This window comes from Macaca thibetana, chromosome 1 (assembly GCF_024542745.1).
Source record: "Macaca thibetana thibetana isolate TM-01 chromosome 1, ASM2454274v1, whole genome shotgun sequence".
NCBI classification, from domain to species: domain Eukaryota; kingdom Metazoa; phylum Chordata; class Mammalia; order Primates; family Cercopithecidae; genus Macaca; species Macaca thibetana.
In genome coordinates, this window is record NC_065578.1 from 156,696,950 (window position 1) to 156,720,572 (window position 23,623).

A 23,623-nucleotide genomic window follows, 5' to 3' on the forward strand; every position below is an offset into this window, starting at 1 on the left:
TGATGTGGATTATCCATGCCACTGCTAAGATCCCTCCTAATATGGGTAATGAGAGTTGGCTGCCCAGTGGCAGATTTTAATACAACACTGAAGATCATGCACCAAATTGCAGAGTCGAATGGCTCTTGCCTATCATTCCCAGACCAGACTTAATCTTTGCATTGTTAGCATGTCTTAGGAATCCATCTAGAATGACTACACCACCAGAAACAATCAAACAAAATCTGCCAACTTAAAGCGAGATTGTCTGGTCTAGCTAATTAGGTGCTGTGAGTTACTGATATGCTAGCACATACGCAGGAAGTGTCAAGCCTCTTTTGCAGTCTTGGAAAAGGATGCCATGGGCAGTTCTGGAACAGTCTGCACCAATCAAACCAAACCCCTAGTATGCAAGACGATAAATGACTAGAAAAGGAGAGGAACAAGTCAAAAAGACTATGGGCACTCCAACTAGTTAAATCAATGATATTGCCACAATATTAAACATACTATGACTAAATGATACATTCCAAATGCAGGCATGAAGTCAGAGGTGTCAGTCCTGCACACAGTGGGGTTCAATAAATGCCTGTGGGATGGACTATATTTTCAGGCCAGACCAGCCTGGCCCGGGGGTTGGGCCCTTACCTGCTTCCTCACAGTTGAGCTGCGCCTGTGACCAATCCCGCCAAATCAGAGTGGACCAATCCAGCAACAAGGAAGAAAAAGAGAAAATTGGGACGAATGAGATAAACAACCAGTCTTAAACCCAGAAGTAAAGTTTTTAATAATTAAAAGCAATCTGTGTGGTGGCTAATGAAACATGTGGCATCACTCAGTTCAGTCCCAGAAATGGCTAAGAGACTTGATAAATAACTTCCACAATAAAGCCTACTAAAGCTCTTTTTTTCACAAAAGCACAGACGTCCCTGCTTTTAATATCTAGCACTACTCAAAATTAGAATAGGAGAGAACTGGTTCAATTTGTAGTAAAATACATTTGGGTTAGACAATAAGAAGATTTTTTTGTCTGCTAGGAGACACTAGGAAACACCAAAGGATGCTACAATTTTTGTTTTGTTTTGTTTCTCTAGGAAGTCTTTAAAGATTGCTATCTTTACAGGGAACAATTTTTCTGGATTTAGAGTGCAGAACATCTAGTTTCGGAAGAACCTTGAGGATCCTCTCAGTCAATGTTTTCCAATCTGTGTTTAGCCTCAGAAGCCTTTTCTCAAAGGGAATCTGACTCAGAGGCACAACACCCAAACCAAGGAGGCAGGGCTGTCCTGCTCTGAGTGAAGGATGGGACCAGAGCCTGGTTGCTGGTCACTGCTCTGTTCCTGCCACCAGGCCAGTAGAGCTCCTTGAATCTAGTGGAGTGCTCTGGTCTTATAGAAGAGGAAACCAGAATTCAGAGAGGGGAAAAGCATGGCCCAAGGTCTCAGAGCAAAATAACTCAGCACCAGGAAATTCAATTCAGCTCTTTTCAGTCCTACAGAGCTTTCCACAGACTCAGGAGCTCAGGTGAACTTAAAGACTCTTAACACCAAAAAGATGTGTTCCAGAGAATCCCATTATCCTGGTTCCCTCCAGTCATCAAGACCGGTTTATTAATGGGATCTTTATTGTAATTCACAATGACAAAACAATGAAAGTCAAATGAAGCTATCTCTAAATAATGAGCCTATAATTGTAAATGGCCTCATGATTATTATGTGTTTTGGCAGATATAAGTGGTTGATATAATGGGTTAACCCAGGGTCTCTAAGGAGTCCAACCCATTAAAGCCCCTTCTCTAGTTAAATAAGCACATTTCTAGGCATCTGAGAACTGTTGGATGAATGAATACCTTGCTCTCCAACAGCTCACAAATTTTCTCACAGCAGCACTGTGACTGAGGGAAAATACTTGGCTGGGGTGGAGGAGGAAGGGGAAGGTGGGGAAAGATTGGGAGGGGTACATACTTGTACATCAGACAAATATTTCTACCAATGCTCTTTGGCAAGCCAATGCAATGTAATATTTCATTATCCAGCAACAGTCACTACTACTTAGGGGCTGCCTTCTTTTCTGGGCATAAAAAAAAAAATCAAATGCCATCTCCTGATCTTTCTCTATGTCAAAGACTCCCCAGAGCCCCTATGTTGAAGTCTGGCAGCTAAGGTTAGGTTACCAGAATCCTCTAGAGTTGAATGTTTATGTTCCTTGCAATTCAGTGGCGTCTGGGGGTCTCTGGTACAGTTTCAGCAAATGACAACCCCTTTCACTCAGTTCTGCTTAGCTCCTTCTTGAAGTCCCTGAAAACCCCATTTCTATCTGAGATCAGATGGGGTCAGCAAGGCAAAGAGAAGTAAACCCCACCCCAGGCCATTGCTCTGTAAAGTCATTCAATGCCTTTACAACTCAACTCCTTGGCTCTCTCCCAGACTAAGATTGCTCTACCCCCCAGGCCTCTATCCCTTCCCAGGCCTGTCCCAGGCCACACTCACCTGGCTAGACTGCAATCTGTCCGCTGACCTGTTGGAAAGACAAAGGCAAAAAGCATTATGTTAAAGGAGAAGGGAGGGAGGGAGACCCACTCCTAGTAACTACCATGCCTATCTCCCCTAGAAGCCACAGTATAACAGTGTGTAGCAAAAGAGAGAGAGAGAGAGAGACAGACAGAGACAGAGAGAGAGAGAGAGAGAGAGACAGACAGAGAGACAGACAGACAGAGAGACAGAGAGAAAGAAGAGAAAGCACCAAGACCCTCTTTCTGGGCAAGAACTGTTTCTGATGCTGATTCCCAGTCCAGGTCGGTCTCCCTAAATCTTAGAGCCAACTCTGCTTCCCAATGGGAACATACGGATGGATGTAGTGGAACAATAGCAACACAGATCATACTTAATAGAATAAATTATTAGAAGCTCTCCCAGGGATGAAATTCAGCTTCTCTTATGTTGGATGTGTGTGTGGTGGGGTGCAAGGCCAAGTTTACTTGCTCCTGAGTGTACGTATACACACACACACACACACACACACACACACACACACAGAGCTGGAGGTTGGGAGAACAAGAGGAGCTGTTTGCAGGACAGAACAGAGAAGATATGGATATTCTAGCTTGAGATTCATAGTAAATTCTCCTGTTAGGTTTGACTGAGGTGGCAAGGGAGATGGGAGATACAATGTTGATACTACTAGTAAATCATGGTTCTCAATCTAATAGTGGGCCTTAGGAGTTCAATGGGTCATTGCTAGCTTTTAAAAAAATGAAACTGAAAATCTTCAAGTTCATGAGAAGTATTCTCATGTTTTAAAAAAATATACGTGCATGTCTACATGGGAAATGATGTGATACATATTGCTTTCTTTGGGTCCACAGTTAATGAAGCTTGATCTGTTTTAGACCTGCATTATTTAAACCAGGGGCAAACCCTAGCAGGTGCTGAGCCGGGGAAGTAAAAATCAGCTCCCACACTCCTCCCCATCCAAGCTCTTGCAAAGGAAACTCCAAGGGCTGGGGGAGGGAGGGCAGGGCCTTTCCTTGCCGTTAAAGGTTGGTAATTGTTGCTTATAGTTCAGCTCTTCTTGAGCAATGCCATCACCCACCCCTAACTGTCTCTCGTTACCAAAGGCTCAGCTCTTATGTGCAAAAATATTATTCTGAGCCATTATTTTCAACATCTGTTCCATCTCCATTCTGGAATATTCATACACATCAATTATCCCTCTATGGCAAGAACAAGGGACTCCTGCATTATGGTGACAAATACATTCAGAAGGCAGGGACGTGATGAATTGCACACATAAAGATTTATAGTTTTGTTTTTTTCTTTATTGCTAGAACTTGTCATCTTTAGATTAAGGCAATTTGCAGCACTAACGAATGGTCAGCCTTCGTTCCTCCATAGTAGCACATTTAGTGCATAAATGTGTGAGTAAACCCATTCACTCACACACACAAGTGTGAGCGCATATGCATTTGTATGACCCCAAGGCCCTGCTCTCTGTCTTACTTATGGACTATGCTTAGACTGTCTTGATTCTCCGTGGAGCAATCTGATAACCCTAGAGTAAGGATTTTCTATAAGCAAAGTTTGGTCCTCAGTGCCCGAACTTGTTTAGTCTGAGTCCTTTTGGTGGTGAGGAAGAGAGAACAGAAATTATCTAACAGGCTTTCTTCACATAAAAGAAAATGCCCTAAAAGTCGTAAGATCAGGCTGGGCACGGTGGCTTACACCTGTAATCCCAGCACTTTGGGAGGCTGAGGCAGGCAGATCACCTGAGGTGAGGAGTTTGAGACCAGCCTGGCCAACATGGTGAAACCCCGTCTCTACTAAGAATACAAAAAAATTAGCCAGGCATGGTGGTGGGCACCTGTAATCCCAGCTATTCGGGAGGCTGAGGCAGAAGAATTGCTTGAACCTGGGAGGCGGAGTTTGCAGTGAGCCGAGATCACACCACTGCACTCCAGCCTGGGCGACAGAGGAAGACTCCATCTCAAAAAAAAAAAAAAAAAAGTCGTAAGATCAGCCATGCATGGTGGCTCATGCCTGTAGTCCCAGCACTTTGGGAGGCTGAAGTAGGTGGATCACCTGAGGTCAGGAGTTTGAGACCAGCCCGGCCAACATGGCAAAATTCCGTCTCTACTAAAAATACAAAACTTACCCAGGCATGGTGGCACACACCTATAATCCCAGCTACTTAGGAGGCTGAGGTGGGAGAATCGCTTTAATCCAGGAGGTGGAGTTGGCAGTGAGCCGAGATGGTGCCACTCCACTCCAGCCTGGGTGACACAGCGAGACTCCATCTCAAAAAAAAAAAAAAAAAAAGTCATTAGACAAAAGATTAGAGAAAAAAAACTAATCATCTGGGAAACCATCCAAGGCAGGAAAAGGACAGGGCAAAAAAGGTGGGTAGGAGGCTCTGGTATAATAAGAAGTGAGGCTCCAATTCCTGGGGCCAATGAGCCAAGGAGTACTGCACACTTTCCTAAACTTTGCAGTTTGTCTAAAGAGTGCTCAATAATTTATTTTAAAATGTCAGATCTCTGTGTAAGTACAGGCTTGCCTGTAACTGAAGTTAGCCATATTCCCTGCAGCTTCTCCCTTCCTCTCCCCCTTATCTTTAAGTGAGGAGATTAGTGGGACAGGGAGGAGGGGTGGGGCATTCAGAGGCATCCCCAACTTGGGAATCCCATTAATCATAGGATGCTGAGAGCTAGGCAGGAAATCTGGGCAGGGTGCCAAAAAACCCTGGGGAAGCTTCTCTTTCAACCTCCACCTTCTGTTTGACAGTTGAAGAGAGAAAGTCCAGAGTGCCAGTCCAGTTCTCTGCCTTGCTACTTTCCAGGGTCTGGTTAAAATCATTCTATGAGACAAGACAGTCCATTCAGCACCATGGCCTCAGCATAGCCACAGGAGAGAGGGCTGCCACTTAAACAGCATTAAGAGCTTTCAAAGCAGAAAGAAACTAACGCTCTTTCTGGAAGCTATAGAAAGCGGCAGTCTGTCCATCTCCTGCATTTGAGAATTCTCTCCTCTTAGAGCAGCTGCGTATCTCATCTCATGGCTCCCTACCTTCTTGCTCCAGTCTCAGTGCTGCCACAGAGGAGCTAGAAGTTTTAACAAAGTGTCTGGAGAATAAATAACCCCTCAGCCTCTCTACCCTGAAGTGGCAGAGGAGGCAAGGGTGGGGGGACTGGGTGGAGAGCAGGCACGCTCCATTTAAACAAATAGATGATACACGTTAGTGCTTCATTAAGCATTGGCCTTTTCCCATTACTCAAGCAGTCATTTGGGGCGTGTGCTTCCACATCAAACAAGCCGGGAAAAGAAAGGCATTCATATAACAAGACCGGGTCCACTTGGCTGAGGATGGAGGCGTGTGCTCAGCAAGAAAGCTCCAGCTGGCCTCACTGTCAAGCCTCCAGCAGAGGGTTCCCACACTCACTTTCTCCCAGGGTTTTCTGCAGAAGGTCATGCTTGGCTTGTAACTTGGTGATGAGGTTCCTGCCCTCCAGGTACTCTTTCATTTTCTGTAAGAGAGGAGGAGGAAAAAGAGCAATCAGACTCCTGAAGAAGAAAAAAAAATCACAGATGCTCAGTTGAACAATTCCCCTTTACAGAGGTCATTTGGTTTCTGACCCAATTTCTACCAGTCCATTTTTTAATTTCTTTAAGGCACTGATCATATGGGCAGCTGTTGATTTTCATGGTGGATTAATATCCTTCTCCATGTTTTTTCTGGGAGTTCCATGATGGCCAGTATAAAGAAACTGTTTCCTAGAGCCCCTCTCCCGCAGTTTCACTGAGGAAGAGCAGGGAGGGTGGATGAACTCATTGAGCCCTGGTCTTCTTGGTGTGAGGACACACACCTGCTATCTGTCACCTCTACTGACATCCTGCCCTGTCCTGGCCTCTTGGCAGGAGGGGGAGGGCATTCCATCACACTAGGAGCAGTGCCAATGGCAGGCTCAGTCCCTGCCTCAGCTGTAAGCCTGGGATGTGGAGCATCTTTGAGCCATATCCTCAACAGCTTCCTTCTCTATTCTGCATGAAGTCTTTATGGAAAGCTTTGGATTTCTGAGCACTCAGTGGAAGGGGCTGCCATCCCCCACTTGCATACACAAATCCAGGTCCAAACACAAATGTGATCCCACCTGCTCTCACAGTCAAAATATGACTGCTGTGCTGCACTTTCAGATTTGTTCTCTCTCAACCCTCGTCTGCCCAGTGAGAGACCGTATGTCCCCAGACAATTCACTGAATCTTCAAAACAACCCTAGGAACTATCATCATCATCATCATCATCATCATCTCCATTTTACACATGAGAGCACTGAGGTTTCGAGAGTTTAATTAAGTTGCTCAAGGTCAAACAGTTAGTGAGTGGTAAAGACAGTATCCAAATACAGGCAGTTTGACAATACAGCGTGTGCTCTTAACCATTATGACAAAATGTCCCATCCATCATGGTACAGAGCAGGAGAAGGAGAGAAGCAGAACTAAACTTCATAGTATTAACGCTCTATGCATGCAGCAACATAGCAGGTTTTAGAGCACTTTACCACATATTCTCTCATTTGACTCTTATAATAAATAACTGCACAGCATATAGGGAAGATATTACTTCCTTATTACAGACAAGATGATCTCAGGGGAGGTGAGGTATCAAATAAACTGCTGAGAGTTGCAAGCTAGCAAGTGGTAGTGTCAGGCCCAACCCAAGGCCTTTGGATTTTTAAAGTATCTTTTCCGCTCTCCTCCACAGCCATTCTTGGGGTCTTAGTTTGCCTTGATCGCCTCCTGCTGCAGTGGTTTATCCTCCAGATCAGGGGCTATCTGCCTATGTCTGAACTCAGAAGTCAAATGGCCAGGTTTCCCAAAGTGTGATCCGTGAATTACTGGGGACATGTGAGATCACTGAGGTAGTTAGGTGGATGCACCATTTTAAATGGTAATAGTTCTGTCTGTCTTTTAATGTATATTAAGTAAAACATATAATTATACATCAAACCTTTGATTTCACTTAGGATTAAGAGTGATAGAAAGAAAAGGTGAACAGGGCCAGGTGTGGTGGCTCAGGCCTATCATCGTAGCACTTTTGGAGGCTGAGGCAGATGGATCACTTGAGGACAGGAGTTTGAGACCAGCCTGGCCAACATGGTGAAACTCCATCCCTAACAAAAAACACAAAAATTAGCCGGGCGTGGTGGTGAGTGCCTGTAATCCCAGCTACTTGAGAGGCTGAGGCGGGAGAACTGCTTGAACCTGGGAGGCGGAGCTTGCAGTGAGCCAAGATTGCACCACTGCACTCCAGCCTGAGCAACAGAGCAAGACTCCGTCTCAAAAAACAAAAAACAAACAAAAAAAGAAAAGTGAACAAATGTGAGTTACTTTTACTCTATACTTTTCTGTACAATGTGAACTTTTAACTAAGAGCTTGCATCTGATTCTTTCTCTTGTTTAAAAACAAAAGAAAAATCTGCTTTCTCTGGGACGCAGTGCCTAGCCCTCCCATGTTCACCCAGATGGTCCTGTGGGTACCATGCAAATCTCCATGACAGCACTTCTCATACAGCCCGGTCACAGGGGGTTTATTACTCATGTGTCTTTTTCTCCAGACTGCTTCCTCCCTATGGTCAGAGACCATTTATTATTCTTTGCACCCCTGATAGTACCACACCTAGCTGATAGCAGATACTCAATAAATGCATGATGAATAAATGAATGAGCAGTCTCACTCTCCTCTGGGTAGACCCTTCCTCAGCAGTCACAAACCAAGCCCCTAGTGTGCCCGTACTCACTGAATTAAAAATAAAACAAGCCAAAACCAAATCTTACTCCAAATCATTTCTACTGCCTTATTCATGATCTGTTCTCTCTGTGCCTTTATGCTTTTGCACAAGAACATCTGCAAGGAAAGAGGCTCTGTTGTCACCTTCCCTTTTCCATCTGTTCCAGATGCCAGCTCACCTGCTGTCATTCTTCCCGGGGTAATATCCGAATCCCCAACCAATGCCTAATTGTGGATTTGAAACAGTACTTTAGGGCCCAGAGGTGGAAAGCCTTCAGGAAATATCAATTGCCAACAATGCAAGCCTCAAAAGCCTCTCTCTTTGGAAGGTTATCCCAGGAGACGCTAAAGGTTTCCTAATGAGGAAAATTCACCAAGAAACTGTAACCCTCAAAACAAGACCAGACTGCTCAGAAAACAGCTACAGTTCTCAAAGGAGATGGATGCAAATTCCTTCTTCTCACTACTTGTGATTCCGGAAATCAATTTTTTAAATTCATGTTCACAATTCATTAGTTAACTCTGGCTGTCACTTGATGAACCATTAAAATAAATAACAATCTCGTCAAGATGTATGACGGATTACCTCTTCGGGTTCCATTAAATCCTGAAGGATCATAACTGCGTCAAGGTATGAACTGCATCCCTAATACTGGTGTGGAAACCATGGTTGGAGTTTTCCATCCAGGTAAGCCAGGTATGGAAAGGTAAAGGCATCTCAGAGTCTGCAGGCATGTTATTTTATTTATCACTCCCCCATACCACCCATAAGTCAGCATTTATCCATATGAGAGACTCGCTGGGGATAAGTGACCTTGTCTTTAATTGGTGGAAGTGAGTTAGAAGGCTTCTATTGCTGCTCGACAGACACACAGAGAAAGGAGCTGAGACCGCTGAAGAAGGCAAGGGAAGAATAGGTGGTTTTTAATGATTTCTGGAGATGAGGGGGGCCAGGAAAAGGGATGCTTATAATCTCCAATCTCAAAATTCCTTCCTTGGGCAATGAGGATCACTTTCCTTACTTAGGGCATGTTCCAATATTAGGTAATTCTTTTTCGTTCCTTCACCAAACACCCAAAATCAAAGTGGCTACCTGGGGTTTTCCTCAATGAAGGAGCAAAAGAATGGGTAATATTTTATTCTAGGTATCACCAAAATAAAATCAAGTTCCTAAAACACAGTCTGACCAGTGCCCACCCCCAACAACTTTCACACTTTATCAAAACTGAGAATTTCTTCAAAAAGTAGGAAGGGCGGCAAAGAATCTATTGGGCATTTTGTTTAGTGCCATTGTAAAACTTCAACTCAGTTTTTATGACTCATTAATTCATTTCCTAATAATTCCTAATTGGATATTAACTGTCAGCAGTGAGTTTTGTTTATTGAAAAGTATTAATATAATAACTTTTCTTTCTGCACTTTCCCTCCTTGATAGATGCTTTAGTTGCATTACAATGAAAAAGCATGAGTTGGAATATTCTAGTCCTACCACTTACTAACTCTTCTAACCTTGGGCAAATCATTTAACCCCGAGTCTTAGTTTTTCCATCTGAAAAATGAGAATTTTTTTTTCACAAGGTTGGTGAGAATGAAATTGGATAATAAGCATTACTGTGATTAGCACAGGGCCTGGCTTCCTTATACCTGAATCACCTCCTCAGTGAGCCTAAAAGCATCCCTTCCCTAAGTGTCTTTGCTTTGTGCTAAAATAAAAGCAGAATGAAAGCAGAAGGTTTTGGGCCTTAAAAAAGTAGTAAGAGGCACTAGAATGCTTTTCAAATTTCATTTCTAAAAACCTCTTCCCTTTAAATACACTCTTACCATGGGAGTATAAAACTCACTGGATGTTGCTTATGCCTTGGATTTAATCTGCGTGAACCTAAGACCCTAAGTATCCACTGCAGCAAGGCAGGAAAAGTTAGTACACCTACCCAGCCCATGCTCAGAGATATACAGATGTCATTATAGTGGCTGTTTCCCCACCATGCAGGCATGCTGACATTTCCCCTTCTCCCCGTCAGTTTTTAAAATAGGAAACAGCTGTCAGATAGAATACATAATAGAGTAAACCTTAAATGGAGCATGTCTCCCCAGTTTAATTGACAGCACAGGGGCATTCACTCATTTGTACTCGCCAGCACACGTTTACCAAGGGCCTGCAAGAAAATACCAAGATAAAAAGATCTCAGACCACAAGTTCCAAGTCTAGTGGTCGCTCATTGCCCCAGTGGCCAAGGCATTGCCTCCTCTTCTATTACCTTCCCTAAACCTGTCCCTAAGAATTCAGACTGTTTAGCTTTGTTACCTTATCAGCCATGATCCTTAACCCCTTCACTGCTCTATCCCCATACAATAACCTAATTCTCCAACTCCCTATAAAAGGAAATACTTAGGCTGGGTGTGGTGGCTCATGCCTGTAATTCCAGCACTTTGGGAGGCTGAGGAGGGCGGATCACGAGGTCAGGAGTTCGAGACCAGCCTGGCCAACATAGTGAAACCTCGTCTCTACTAAAAATACACAAAATTAGCTGGGGGTGGGGGTGGGTGCCTATAATCCCAGCTACTTGGGAGGCTGAGGCAGGAGAATCGCTTGAACCTGAGAGGCGGAGGTTGCAGCGAGCTCAGATTGCGCCATTGCACTCCAGCCTTGGGCTCTTGGGCAACAAGAGCGAGGCTCGGGCTCCAAAAAACAAAGGAAATACTTAGGAAAATGCCAGCCTTATAAAGCTTTGGTAAACCTTGGCTAAACAGCGAGCATCACTGCCTGTGAGGAGGGAATTTGCTAAACAAATGATGGCATATTCATACCGTGGAATTCTGTCCAGCTATTTAAAAAGGAGGAAGATCTTTTTGGACTAACATAAAAATAAGATCCAAGACAAATAATGTTAAAAAAGTGAAGAATGGTATAAGTGGTATACTTCTATATCTACTTCCATTTTCATTTTTTTTTTTTTTTTTTTTTTTTTTTTTGAGACGGAGTCTCGCTTTGTCGCCCAGGCTGGAGTGCAGTGGCCGGATCTCAGCTCACTGCAAGCTCCGCCTCCCGGGTTTACGCCATTCTCCTGCCTCAGCCTCCCGAGTAGCTGGGACTACAGGCGCCCACCACCTCGCCCGGCTAGTTTTTTGTATTTTTAGTAGAGACGGGGTTTCACCATATTAGCCAGGATGGTCTCGATCTCCTGACCTCGTGATCCGCCCGTCTCGGCCTCCCAAAGTGCTGGGATTACAGGCTTGAGCCACCGCGCCCGGCCTACTTCCATTTTCTTTCATTACATTTCTAATGTAATTTATTGCATTAAAGGGTATTTACAGATACGTCAGTTGTTGTCCATGCAGAGTATCTCTGGAAGGACACAGAAGAAACTGGTTTCAACCACCAGCAGAGGGGAGGGGAAAGAGGAGTCAGGAATGAAAAGAAACTTTATAGTAGGTTTTCCTGTATACCCTTTTAAATATTTGCATCCTTTAAAAATACTGATTTTTAACAATCACAATAAAAAAGACAACGGGTAAAGAGTAGACATTGCTGAACTATGTGTTATAGAAGATAAGCAATAAACACAAAGCCAAGAAAATCAGGAAACATGTCACCACTGAGGGCAAATAAGAGGCGAAAGTTGCTGAGCTGTTCCTGAGCCCTTCCCTTCACCTCTGCTTCTTCCACAGCGTGTAGAGAAGCAGCCTGTGGCCAGAGACCCAGTAATCAGAGCAGTGGGTCCAGCTTTTGTGAGCTACCCATTCTCTCTGGATTTATTGATTGATTGACTGATTGATTGAGATGGAGTTCCACTCTTGTTGCCCAGGCTGGAGTGTAATGGCGTGATCTTGGCTCACTGCAACCTCCGCTTCCCGGGTTCAAGCGATTCTCCTGCCTCAGCCTCCCAAGTAGCTGGGATTACAGGCATGTCCCACCATGCCCAGCTAATTTTGTGTATTTTTAGTAGAGACAGGGTTTTTCCATGTTGATCAGGCTGGTCTTAAACTCCCAACCTCAGGTGATCCGCCCACCTTGGCCTCCCAAAGTGCTGGGATTACAGGCGTGAGCCACCATGCCCGGCAGATTTATTTATTTATTTATTTTTATTTATTTATTTTTTTTGAGATAGAGTCTCGCTCTGTCACCCAGGCTGGAGTGTAGTGGCCGGATCTCAGCTCATTGCAAGCTCCGCCTCCCAGGTTTACGCCATTCTCCTGCCTCAGCCTCCCAGGTAGCTGGGACTACAGGCGCCTGCCACCTCGCCTGGCTAGTTTTTTGTATTTTTTAGTAGAGACAGGGTTTCACCGTGTTAGCCAGGATGGTCTCGATCTCTTGACTTCGTGATCTGCCCGTCTCGGCCTCCCAAAGTGCTGGGATTACAGGCTTGAGCCACCGCACCCAGCCAGATTTATTTATTTTTTAATCTTTCTTTCTTTCTCTCTTTCTCTCTCTCTCTCTCTCTCTCTCTCTCTCTCCCCCTCCCTCCCTCCCTCTCTCTCTCTCTCTCTCTCTCTCTCTCTTTTAAGGCAGAGTCTCACTCTGTCACCCAGGTTGGAGTGCAGTGACACAATCTTGACTCACTGCAACCTCTGCCTCCTGGGTTCAAGTAGTCCTCCCACCTTAGCCTCCTGAGTAGCTGTGATACTGGCCTGTGATACGTGCCCATGACCACACCTGGCTAATTTTTGTATTTTTAGTAGAGACAGGGTTTCACTATGTTGTCCAGGCTGGTCTTGAACTCCTGACCTCAAGAGACCCACCTGCCTCAGGCTCCCACAGTTCTGGGATTACAGGCATGAGCCACCATGCCTGGCCTATTTATTTTTCTAATTTTTCAAATAAGAAGGTTGGGTTAGGTAATTTTAAAAAATCGCTTCAAATTTCTTCACTCCACAATTATTTTCCTGAGACTCCTGCAAGCAACTCATCTTTACAGGTCATGCCTCACATTCCCAATTGATGTCATCTGGGCAAATCAGTCCAATGAGAGGCATAAGTGGTCAGAAAGCTTTCTTAGCAGCCCTCTTGGTCACTAGGCACACCACCCAGGAGTCAAGCGGTGACAAGAGACTGCTTCCTAACCTTCCAAAAGATAGGATCTTCCAGGATGTGCTGCTCTGATGTTTTTGAAGGGCATAGGGAAACACACGGGCAATGTTTGCAGAGGCAACAGACTAAAGAAAGCACATCTGTAGTTGTATTGGCTTTGTGTGGGTTGTATGGTAAACAGGTAGTTTCCATAAATGTCTATTTCACCACCCCAAAAAGCTCCTTTTATCATGAAATTAATCATCTGATGCGAAGTACCCGTCACAAAAATGATGAACTTGCACAGAATCCCACTGCTAGACAAGCCCAAAAACTGTTCCTGTTAGCCAAGGAAATTTGCACACAATTTTGATAAGTGGCACTAGGGCCACCACATAAGACAGGAAATAGATTAGAGGACATCAGTGTATTGAGACAGAAAGTGAAAGGGTGGGCAGAATTTGCGAGGTCACCAGTTTGAATACGGCCATTCCTGCTTTTACTAAAGGTCAACTTAGAATACAAATGTTACAGAATTCATTTAAAGCCAAAAAGCAATTCTGACAACGACTGTCTTAAAATTCAAGATTTTTAGGTCCAAAATTTCTTACTTAACCTAAAAAATGGAAATCTTCACAATATAATGAGATTGGGTCATTTAAATAGTGTTATATCTAAGCAGTCCAGACAGACCAGCTAAACAATCCTATTATTAAAAGCCTCTAGAGAGTGTTCAACAAGCTCCTTAGATAATGAAGCTTGGGGCAGCGACACATCCCTCATTATAGTCAGAAAGTTATCTTAACGTGTGAGCCAGGTTATTGCGTGCATTTATGTTTTCCCACATGCTGCTCTTTCCTCAAGGAATGCGATTCTCCTCCCCGACTCCCTGCCTGGTTCGCTTATTCTTCAAGATCAAACACAAAAGTCACTTTGTGTGTGATGCTTCCCCAACTCCACTCATCCTGGCTGCCATTCATGCACTAGTGCATGTATGCATTTTTACATTTTTTAAACTACAAAAATCAACCTATTTTAACTGTTCAGATATATATGAAGTAAAAATGGAAGTTCTCCCTTTACATGACCCATCCCCCATCATTTCCCTCTTTATCTTATACTCTCAGCATTCCCAGCTTGTAGCACAGTGTCTGGCAATAGTAAATCCTCAAAAACTAGCAGTGAATAATTTAATAATGATTAATAAATAAATTAATGATGATGGTGAAGATAAAGTTTTAGCATTTATTGAACGCGAACTACAAACCACGGAGTGTATTAAATATTTTACAAAAATCAATAAATGAGCTAAAATGCCATTCTATTATTTTTTTGTATTGGTTTTAATATTTTACTCAGAAGTATGCTTAAAGAATATTATAATTATATGACTTAGATTGTAAAACAATATGTACAGCAGTATCCTATTTTTTAGAATAAAATTATAAATATGTGCTCACATATGTGTTTGTGCACATATAGAAAACAGATTAGAAAGGAATATATTCTAACACCATTATCTCTAGCTGGTAGAATTACGGACAATTTTTATTTCCTTTCTTTTGCTTCTAAATTTTATATAATGAGCATATGTGGCTTTGTATAATCATTTTTTAAAAGTTGTTTTAGAAGAATAGTACTGATACATCATTCCCTTTTAGCAGTTTTCTCTAGGATAAAAAATATGAGGAAGTCTGAGCTTAATTAAAAAAACAGATTTCTTTAAAAAAATGTTAGCAAATCTTCAGTGTTCTTAATGCAGAAAAGGCAGTGTTCAAAGAATAATTAAACAAATCACTCCAGTTGCAGGAAAAATTCAATTTACTGCATGCAGACTGTTTCTTGACTGAAAAGTTAATTCCTTTCATTCAGAATCAGTATGCATATTTACTGGCTATATTTCATCTCACATCTGCAAACTTAATTTTTCCTTTCTTGGTCATCAGAAGATTAGGAAATAAATTTTAGCCCAGGCAATAGATCCTACTTGGCAAGCTCAAAATAACTCACTTATTAAAAAGCAGCACCAAAGACCAGTAGCGGACTTCCAAAGGACTGTTAACAATACTTAAAAAAAAAAAAAGGAATAAAAGGCTCCAACTGTCTAAAAGAAGACTAGAGATACATGAATAAGAAAATATGATGTTTTGGATTTATGTGCAAAATAGGAATGCTGCATATAACCCATCCTTTAAGTTTTAGCAATAATTAGAAAAAATAGTTTCCCAACATTGAAAATTATAAAATAATGTCATCATATTGCCTAGAAAAGATTATAGATTTTTAAAAACAAAACATGTGTTATCATGAATATTTGTATGCACTTTCCAAGAACTAAAAGATGAAGTTCCCCTTTCAGGATCCCCTGTGCCTGAGAAGGAAACTTTCCAGTGAAAGCCTACTAGCTAGTTAAAAATTTCTTAAAAAAGAAAATCTTCTGAGTAGTATACTTGGGAGCATCCTTTTTCTCGGGGGGATCCCTGTTAGACATACACAACTTATAAATGCTTGCACCTTTAAGTGTAGGGATGGTCTCTGAGTATGCCCACATTCATATCTAAGATATTCAACGCCTGTCCTTCAGACACTTAACAGGGACTCTGAGTTCCAAATCTCCCTGAGTGCTGCAGTGCATGCTGACGCTCTTTAAAAGTCATAGTGCTCCCTTACTGTGAAATAAAACTGCTCTGTCTCTTGCTGGTTGGCTCTCCTCTTAGCAATGCTGGGCTTGCTCATGAAGGTTTCAGACACTGTGGACTTGACGGACTCCATGGAGTTGCTGTACTGGAAGCAGTCAGACACATCAAAGTCCTCCACAGTCACAATGTCCTGGATGGTTTGCAGGGTGGCCTCCATTGTCTTCTTTACCTGCCACGACAAGGGTCAACAGGATGCATGAAGGGTGGGTTGTAAAACAGCAGGTGATGGAGAAGCTTGAAGGGAGTGGGCTGGGGAAGGCCAGAGGATGCCATCAGAATGTGCAGCTCTGCTTCCCACTGGACAGTGCTAAGTGAGAGGTAAACATCACATGGACTCTGCTACAGCATGATACTCTCTACAGTGAAAACCTAAAAGCCACTACAACTCTTCATGCTATGTACTTGAGCCAGATCTTTTAATGTTTACTTTTAAAATTTAATATTAGCATTTTTATATCATATAGCAATATTATATATTATATTTTAATGTTTACTTTTACAATTTAACATTAGCATTATTATAATATTATATAGCAATATTATAATAGAAGTGTTAAGGGAAAGAGGATAAAATATATCTAAACCAACCCCCTCATACAAACAGCTAATTAAAATGTGTGATGGGCCTAGCACTGCAAAGCCCCAGGTTCTGTTTCATGACCTTCAATAAACTGATGAATTTGTTTGCTCATTTGCAAACTAAGTGACCTATCCCTACTTCTTCCTGATCTTCCTGCGGAAAATAAGACTTACTGAGACACAAGGTAAGAAGCCATCTGAGCTCAACAGAAAGCTGGATCACCTGCCCTTTTGAACTGCTTTTTGAAAGCAAATTCACTGAGCCCAGAAGAAACTCACCCTTTCCTAAGAGGATGGAGATGTTTGAAGTGTCAAAGTCAAAGGCCTCTGTTTGTTTGAACATGCTAGACAAAGCTAGGCATGAGGAGGTGGTTTCAGAGACACAATATTGTTCACACAGCTGCCAAGTGCCATTTTGATTAAATGTGTAGAGGGGAAAAAAAAGCATTTCGCAAAAGCTCAAAATAGAGCACAACCTTTGGCAATGCAAGAGCAACTTCCTGGAGTTCAAGGGCAGGATGTAGCAGAGGGGGAAAGTCCAAGCCTACATTTGGCTAGGAAATGTTTGCGGCCACCCGGACATTCTCTGCATGCTCCTTCCACCTGCTCCCAGACGGGCAGCAGCAAAAGTTTCAACAGGGAAACTCAGAGTGTGGCTTTGAGCCTCCTAAGGAGGAAACTCACCTCTTCGTTTTCAATCTTTAGAGTGGATAAGCGAGACTGCAGTTGTTGGCATCTCTGTACCAGCTCACTCTGGACAGGCTGCTGGGCACAGAGCTGGGAAGCCTAACAAAAGAAAGCAACACCAGGTCAGAAAGAGGATACAGTCCCCTTGGCAGTTCCAGAGTTCCCATTACTGGCAATGAAACTACCCATATTCAAGGTATAAGGCTTGTGGTTTCTATGTTGAAGCAAAATCCAAAGCCAACTTGTGTGAGCCTCTTCCAGGACCAAACAGTACATGAAAGGAATGGGTAGGGGGATCTGTTTGGAGCCCGGCAGGGGTAGGTCTATGTACGGTCTGCAGCTCCATGGAAGGCTGAGGAGGCTGGAGAAGAGTGCCTCAGGCAGCCCCAGCTCCAGAAACACAATGCTTTGGCACAGCGAATATTTCCTGCCGAAAGTCCAAGTGGCCACCTCTCTGGCCCCTCCCTCATCCCCCTTCATACATCAGAGTGAAAGCAGGAGAGAAGTGGGTCAGGAGGCTAACTTGCCGCTGCTGGCAGCCAGCATGTGTTTATAAATCCAGGCCATGCATGACAGCTCTGATTCAATGAGAAAGCGTGAAACCAGGAACAAGTTGGTCACCTATGCTAGAGGGCCCGAGAGGGTATGGAATCTGAAGGAGCTTGGCATTTTCCAAAGAGCCATCATTTTACCCCAGGCCTTCCCTAGAGCTGTAAGAGAGGAGTCTGCCTTTCCCACAAGGATTATTGCCAATTAGCTTTCCCCTGTGTGAAGGAATGGCTGCTCCACTGTCTCCTGTTGGGGATGTGGTTATGGGATGAGGTCATCCACAGTCCCCTGGATGACAGATGAGGAGCAGAAGGCTGAGAGAGTTGGGAGGCAGGACCCATGTGGAGACAGCTCCTGTCACCTTGTTACCGTTCGTCCTTTAGCCTCTTGTCTGCAGAGAGACATCTGGATAGAAATGGCCTCCTTCCTCCTCAGCAACGAGTGGGCACATTCACATGCCCACAGACCATTCCCTTGCTTGAAAAGACAAAACCTCTCTTCAAATGGAGGGGGCTGGGACTTGACCTTTTCCTCCATTGGCTTTTAAGCTTCCAACTGACTTGACCTCCTCCCCCAGCTGAGGGGCTGGTCTGAGCCAGCTCTCAGATCTGAAGAGAGCTGACTTCACTCTAACTCTTGGATAAGCAGACACAATGGAGAAAGCTCAGTGGCCAGAACCGGTTAGTGCCAAGAGTGAAATTCTCTGGCTGCCTGATGTCACCAGTCAGGCATCCAGAGTCCCACAGCCTCTGAGGGCACCAAAAATGGAGCCAAGTACCTCCTCCTAGTACATCTGAGAGCACTTGGCATCAATTCATATGCTGCGCACCCCAGAACACCAGTTAGTGTGGGGCCTTGGCCAATTTCAAGGCTTCCGGTCAAAATGCCACCCGATCTTTGGCCCTAATCCAACGACTTGCAGGCAGCTCCCTCCTGTTGCCTCCACAATCTGCAGACAACCCACACTGATGGGGACAGACTGGCTGCAGAGGCCAAGAATGACCCACCCTCTCATCTCTTTTTATTTTCACTCATACGAAGGCTAGGCTAGAATGCGGAACCTTCACAAGCTCCTGAACTGGTCCTGGCCCCTGCCTGGCTCAGCCACTGATCAGCTATATCACATAAAGAGAGCGCCCCAGCAGAAGAGTGAGCTATTGATTTTTAAAGTAACCCAGACCTAGCAGAGAGGAATCAGGGAAGGAAAAACCACCTCCAAGCCTGTCCCTTTAAGAAGTAGCAGAGCTGATGATGATGCATGCTTTGGCAGTGGTCCGCTACCGGGGTGCAAGGTAATACACTTCAGCTGCGCTCTGGAGTATGGAAATAAGACACTGACAGGGGGAGGTGGGGGCCTGAGCACCCAGCATCTGGAATCCTCCTTTATGGAGACAAGCTGTTTGGCTCAGAAGGCAACTCAGTCACTAACACCAGAAAATGTATCATTCCACTCAGCTGGTCCCCAAGTTCCACTGATCCCTGGGAAGGAATCTCAGTGACAGCCGGAGAAGGGGCTTGGAAGGCAAGTTTGACCAGAAGCCAGGGCAGGTGAAGAATGGGACTTCCTGAGGCTTGGTGACACCCCTTCCCCCAATTCTAATTGCACATGCTATCATCTCACTTCTCCATCTGTTCAGACACTGACATTTCCTAAGTCACAGCAATGGAAATGAACTGTAAATGGTTTGATTTTCCCCAAGAAGGAAAGAAAGGAAATCAACTCCACATTTCTGTCTCTAGGACAGTGTCTCACTCTCCATAGAGGCCGACTGACGACAGCAAATCCTCTGGTTCCACTGCCACAGCTGTCATTCTGGAGCGGAGATTTCTAGAGTCTGGATGCTAATCTTGAGAGAAGCATCATTCCTGATGAGCACACATGTTGCTGTTATTTGGTCCCCTGGCATCCACTCCTCCTTCTTTTGGTAGCTTTGGTCTGACTACCCTTAGCGAGGGGAACCTCCCACTCCACAGCTCAGGCCATGTGCTTTGCATGGACCCAGGCATAAGCACTTCACCCAATCAAAACCAGAGACACATGAAACTTTGTGGGGGCTTTGAGGAGGGAGGCAGAGACTCTTTCCACTAGATTTCAACCTACCAGGGAAGGCTGGAAATGCAGTCACCTTGCCTCCATGGGAGAATGACCTGTCTGAGAATGGAGCTAACACACAGGAAGTAGTGCAGAGACAGCGAAACAGTGTCTTGGTAAAATTCCTCCTCCTAAAGCCAACTATACTCAAAGGTCCATCTTGATCTTTTCTATCACATAAGCCTATACAACCTCCTTCTGATTTCACCAATAGGTGAAATGGTGGCTCCTACCCACAGGAATGAGGTTCACTCTGGCTCGTACACACAACAACACAAGTGGAACCAAAAGATTCAGAACGATGAAAACCCAGGAGCTTCTCTTGCCTCTCACTTTAGTGTATTTAGGCCCTTCTTATTCTAGTCACTGGAGGTGAAGAGTCCAAAACAAGGCCCCCATGTTCATGCTCCTGGGCAACCAGCATCAGGCCTTTGGGATGGCATCTTAGCTCCTTTCCTTCCTGCAGGTACCCATTCTTTTTTGTTCAATACCCAAGCAAAACTATACACTTCATCACAGTCTTCTAAGTTCAGGAGAATAAGATTATTCAGAACTCTGCCAAATGCCAAAAGATCACAACATTCCCTGCCTAGCTGTCGCTTCTCCACTAAAGCCTCTAGGATGTGGCCCCACTTCAGTTCTCATTTCTTCTAGCCTCACCACTGGGAGCGCTCCCCTCCCTCACTTTCCTTTCACCATCCTGAACTGTTGGTAGTTTTTAGAATACACCTGCTGTTTTTCACCTTCTTTGATCCTGCTGGGCCCCTTTGGATGCCCCTCTCTGTGCATAGTTCTAACTCTCCCCTTAGCGACCTTATTCCCCAGACTGTAAGTTCCCCAAGGGCTTTAATCTCCCATGTCTGCAGCCAAGCCCGAGTGTCTGACAGCATGCACTCACTAAGTGTTTGCTCAGTAAGTGGAATATGCCTCACCCACCTGACAAGAAGCTGGGCCCAGGCCTCTCCCACCCCAAAATAATGTGGCTTCTGTGTAATGAATCTAGACAAGTCCACTCAAGCCCCTTGAGGGTGGAGGTATAGGGAGAGGGCCTCACCATATCCCCCATGTGGGGCTGAAACTCAAACTTCATAGGGGGACAGAAGACGTTGTTGTACATCTCCATGAGGCGCTGCTTGTCACTGGTGGCATCCAGGTTTTCTACTGCATTCTCGATGGCATCCAGACCCTCATGCTTCGACTGTTCCAGGTTTAACTCAGCAGAGAGGAAGGTGCGAAGAGCCCGGTTCAGACTTGCATGGTAGCCTAAGTCACAACACTGCTGTGGGAAGGAGAAGGCACATGAGCACACCATGGACAGCCCCAAGGCTTGGTGGAAACGGAGGGTGGTCCTGAGGGCAGATCTGACCACATCAATAAGCCTGGCTGTGCAGTGGGAAGAGGGCTGACATTCTGACTTCCAAGGCCTGGGTGAGAGTTCTCAGTTCTTGATTCCCAATTCAATGGTTAAACACACCCTAGAGGGCTGTGAGGTGGTTGGGAGGAAGAAGATTCATAAGATTAAATGACATTATTTAATTAAGTGCTATTTCATAAACATGAGAAGAATTGAGAGTTAAAGAGAATCCTCTTTCATTTTTAAGTTTATCTGGGGTTGCCATTATAACAAAATTCAACAATAAAAATACAACCTGCCACTCACTGAGGGTTACTGTGGTTAAATCACTATACAGCAACCAAGCCAGGCCATTTCAGGGTTCTGAAAGCAGAGTATTGCAACAGCAGCTAATGTATGCAAGCTCAACTCTAGATGGGAGAAGGACAGAATAGGGAGCTGACTCTGTGGGTCATCATTCCCACCAACTCCCAACATTCTAGGATAGGCCTTAGCTGTAGACTAAGGTTTACTGACATGCCTCCTCCTTCCTGGCATCTGACAACAGATGCCCCTGCACTACAGAAATAGCATTTACAAGACTAAAAAGCTCTACGCATAAGTGTTACTGGAAAAATTCATGCCATGTAAAGGATTCTGATTTTTTACAACAAAATGCAAAACGAAAATGATATGAAAGAGGCAACTGTATAAAAAAAGCACTGGCGCAGAATCAAGCAACCTTGGAAAAGCCACTCCCCTTCTCTAAACCTGTTTCTTCCATAGTAAAATGAACAGATTTGGCCAGGCCAGTGGCTTTCAAGCAGTAGACCAGAGCCGGCACTGAGGCTGCCCTTGAGAAGTGGGTAAAAGGACAACCCAACTACTAGGACTTGGAGTCTTCCATTCCTCCTTCAACCAAGCGAACTCTGCTCTTTTTTCTATTTAATATTTAGGGATTCTATGTAAGGTCTGCTTTGAAGAAATAATTCTTCTGTTAGAGAAAAGTCTGAAAATCCTTGGACCAAATGTAATCCCTGAGGCCCTCTTCAGCAATGGCATTCTGTAACTCTGTGATAATATTCCCCATCCCTCCCCAAGGACCCAGAGATCCCAATCCCTTGGTCATCCGTCATCCTCCCTATTGCTTAAGCAACTTTGAGGTCCAGGTCCTGAGAAGAAACATCAGAGAAGAATCCATGCATAGAGTAAGGCCATCTGCCTGATTGCCATTTCATTGCACAAGCAAGCATCAAATTAACTCTCCCCACAGCCTTTTCCTCTCATCATGATCGCATTGGAAGCAGCTACTATTGGGGAAGAAAAGGCCTATGATGTGCTTCCTCTTTCCCGGCATCTGACAAGAAGCTCAGTGAGAGCATCAGTTGGGCTGGGCTCTGGGTTCAGTGCCAACAGGCCTTGGCAGCTGCCTGGCTGCAGTGGAATAACAGCAGTTACAGCTTAACTAGAGGCAGAGGATGGAAAGACATTAAATTCAGTTGGGAGGGAAGAGCAAATGGAAGCTAGACAAAAGCGGCTGATTAGGACGCTGCACGTGCACAGGCCCTCTGGGAGATGCTGCTGGTCTCACCAGGCTGCCCTTGAACCTGTAAACATTCCTGACTAGCTCTATGTAGACCCTGTTGATGAGCTCTGTGCCTGTAAGTCTAATGAACAGAAGTAACACGGCCCACAGAGTGTATGTGTGTGGGTGGAGGGGGTGTGGGCAGGGGGTAAATGTGGGAGAGAAAAGTTACCCTTCAAAAAACCTTTACCCATTTTTGGTAATTTCCCTTTCCTCTCCATTCTCACTACCTCTACCCCTATTCATACCCTTACTGTGTTACACCAGTGCTGTCTGCTTCACTGTCCTAAAATGTGACTTTAATTATGGCACTTACCTGTTGAAGAACCTAAAATACCTCCCATTTTTTTCCCCAAGGTAAAATCCACCTTCCTCAGTTTTGAAATTTAAAAAATGCTTCTATTTCACTAAGTATGCTTACTATACGTCAGTCCATGTGCTAAGTCCTTTATATACACTCTACATTTTAATCCTCATAATAACCCCAATGAGGTTGGTATTATCTTAATTTTCCAGGCTCGAAAGCTGAGGCTCAGTGAAGTTAAATAATTTGAGCAAGGTCCAACAGCCAGAACAAATTGTAATCTGTCTTCAATCTATCCATCCAACATCAGCTCCCTTTATTTTCTTCTTCAGATTCATCTGCTCTAATCCAACGAAATACTCTCTGTTTAGGGTATAGTATTAAGCTTCAAATCAGCTATATGGCCATAAGCAAGCTACTTAATCCCTCTGGGCCTCAAATGAGGATAACACCAGCCTCACAGGTTGTTGTAGGCTAACAGGCAATATATTTACATATATTTAGTACCATGTAGACACTTTAAAAAAA

At 44.2% G+C, this 23,623-nt stretch overlaps 1 protein-coding gene across 9 annotated transcripts in view; it reads right to left on the reverse strand.

Moving 5' to 3' along the window:
* SRGAP2 (SLIT-ROBO Rho GTPase activating protein 2) overlaps window positions 1–23,623 on the reverse strand; it is a 250,078-nt gene that overhangs the window by 42,136 nt on the left and 184,319 nt on the right. For 6 of the 9 annotated variants that reach the window (XM_050762745.1, XM_050762815.1, XM_050762772.1 and 3 more), the window contains 6 exons: window positions 20,928–21,152; window positions 17,230–17,331; window positions 15,938–16,135; window positions 5,914–5,998; window positions 2,469–2,496; window positions 628–652 (listed from right to left, as the gene is read on the reverse strand). In XM_050762745.1, the coding sequence (XP_050618702.1) occupies window positions 628–652; window positions 2,469–2,496; window positions 5,914–5,998; window positions 15,938–16,135; window positions 17,230–17,331; window positions 20,928–21,152 (663 nt within the window). The remainder of the gene's footprint in view (window positions 1–627; window positions 653–2,468; window positions 2,497–5,913; window positions 5,999–15,937; window positions 16,136–17,229; window positions 17,332–20,927; window positions 21,153–23,623) is intronic. The other 3 variants (XM_050762753.1, XM_050762788.1, XM_050762806.1) reach the window with 1 other exon arrangement.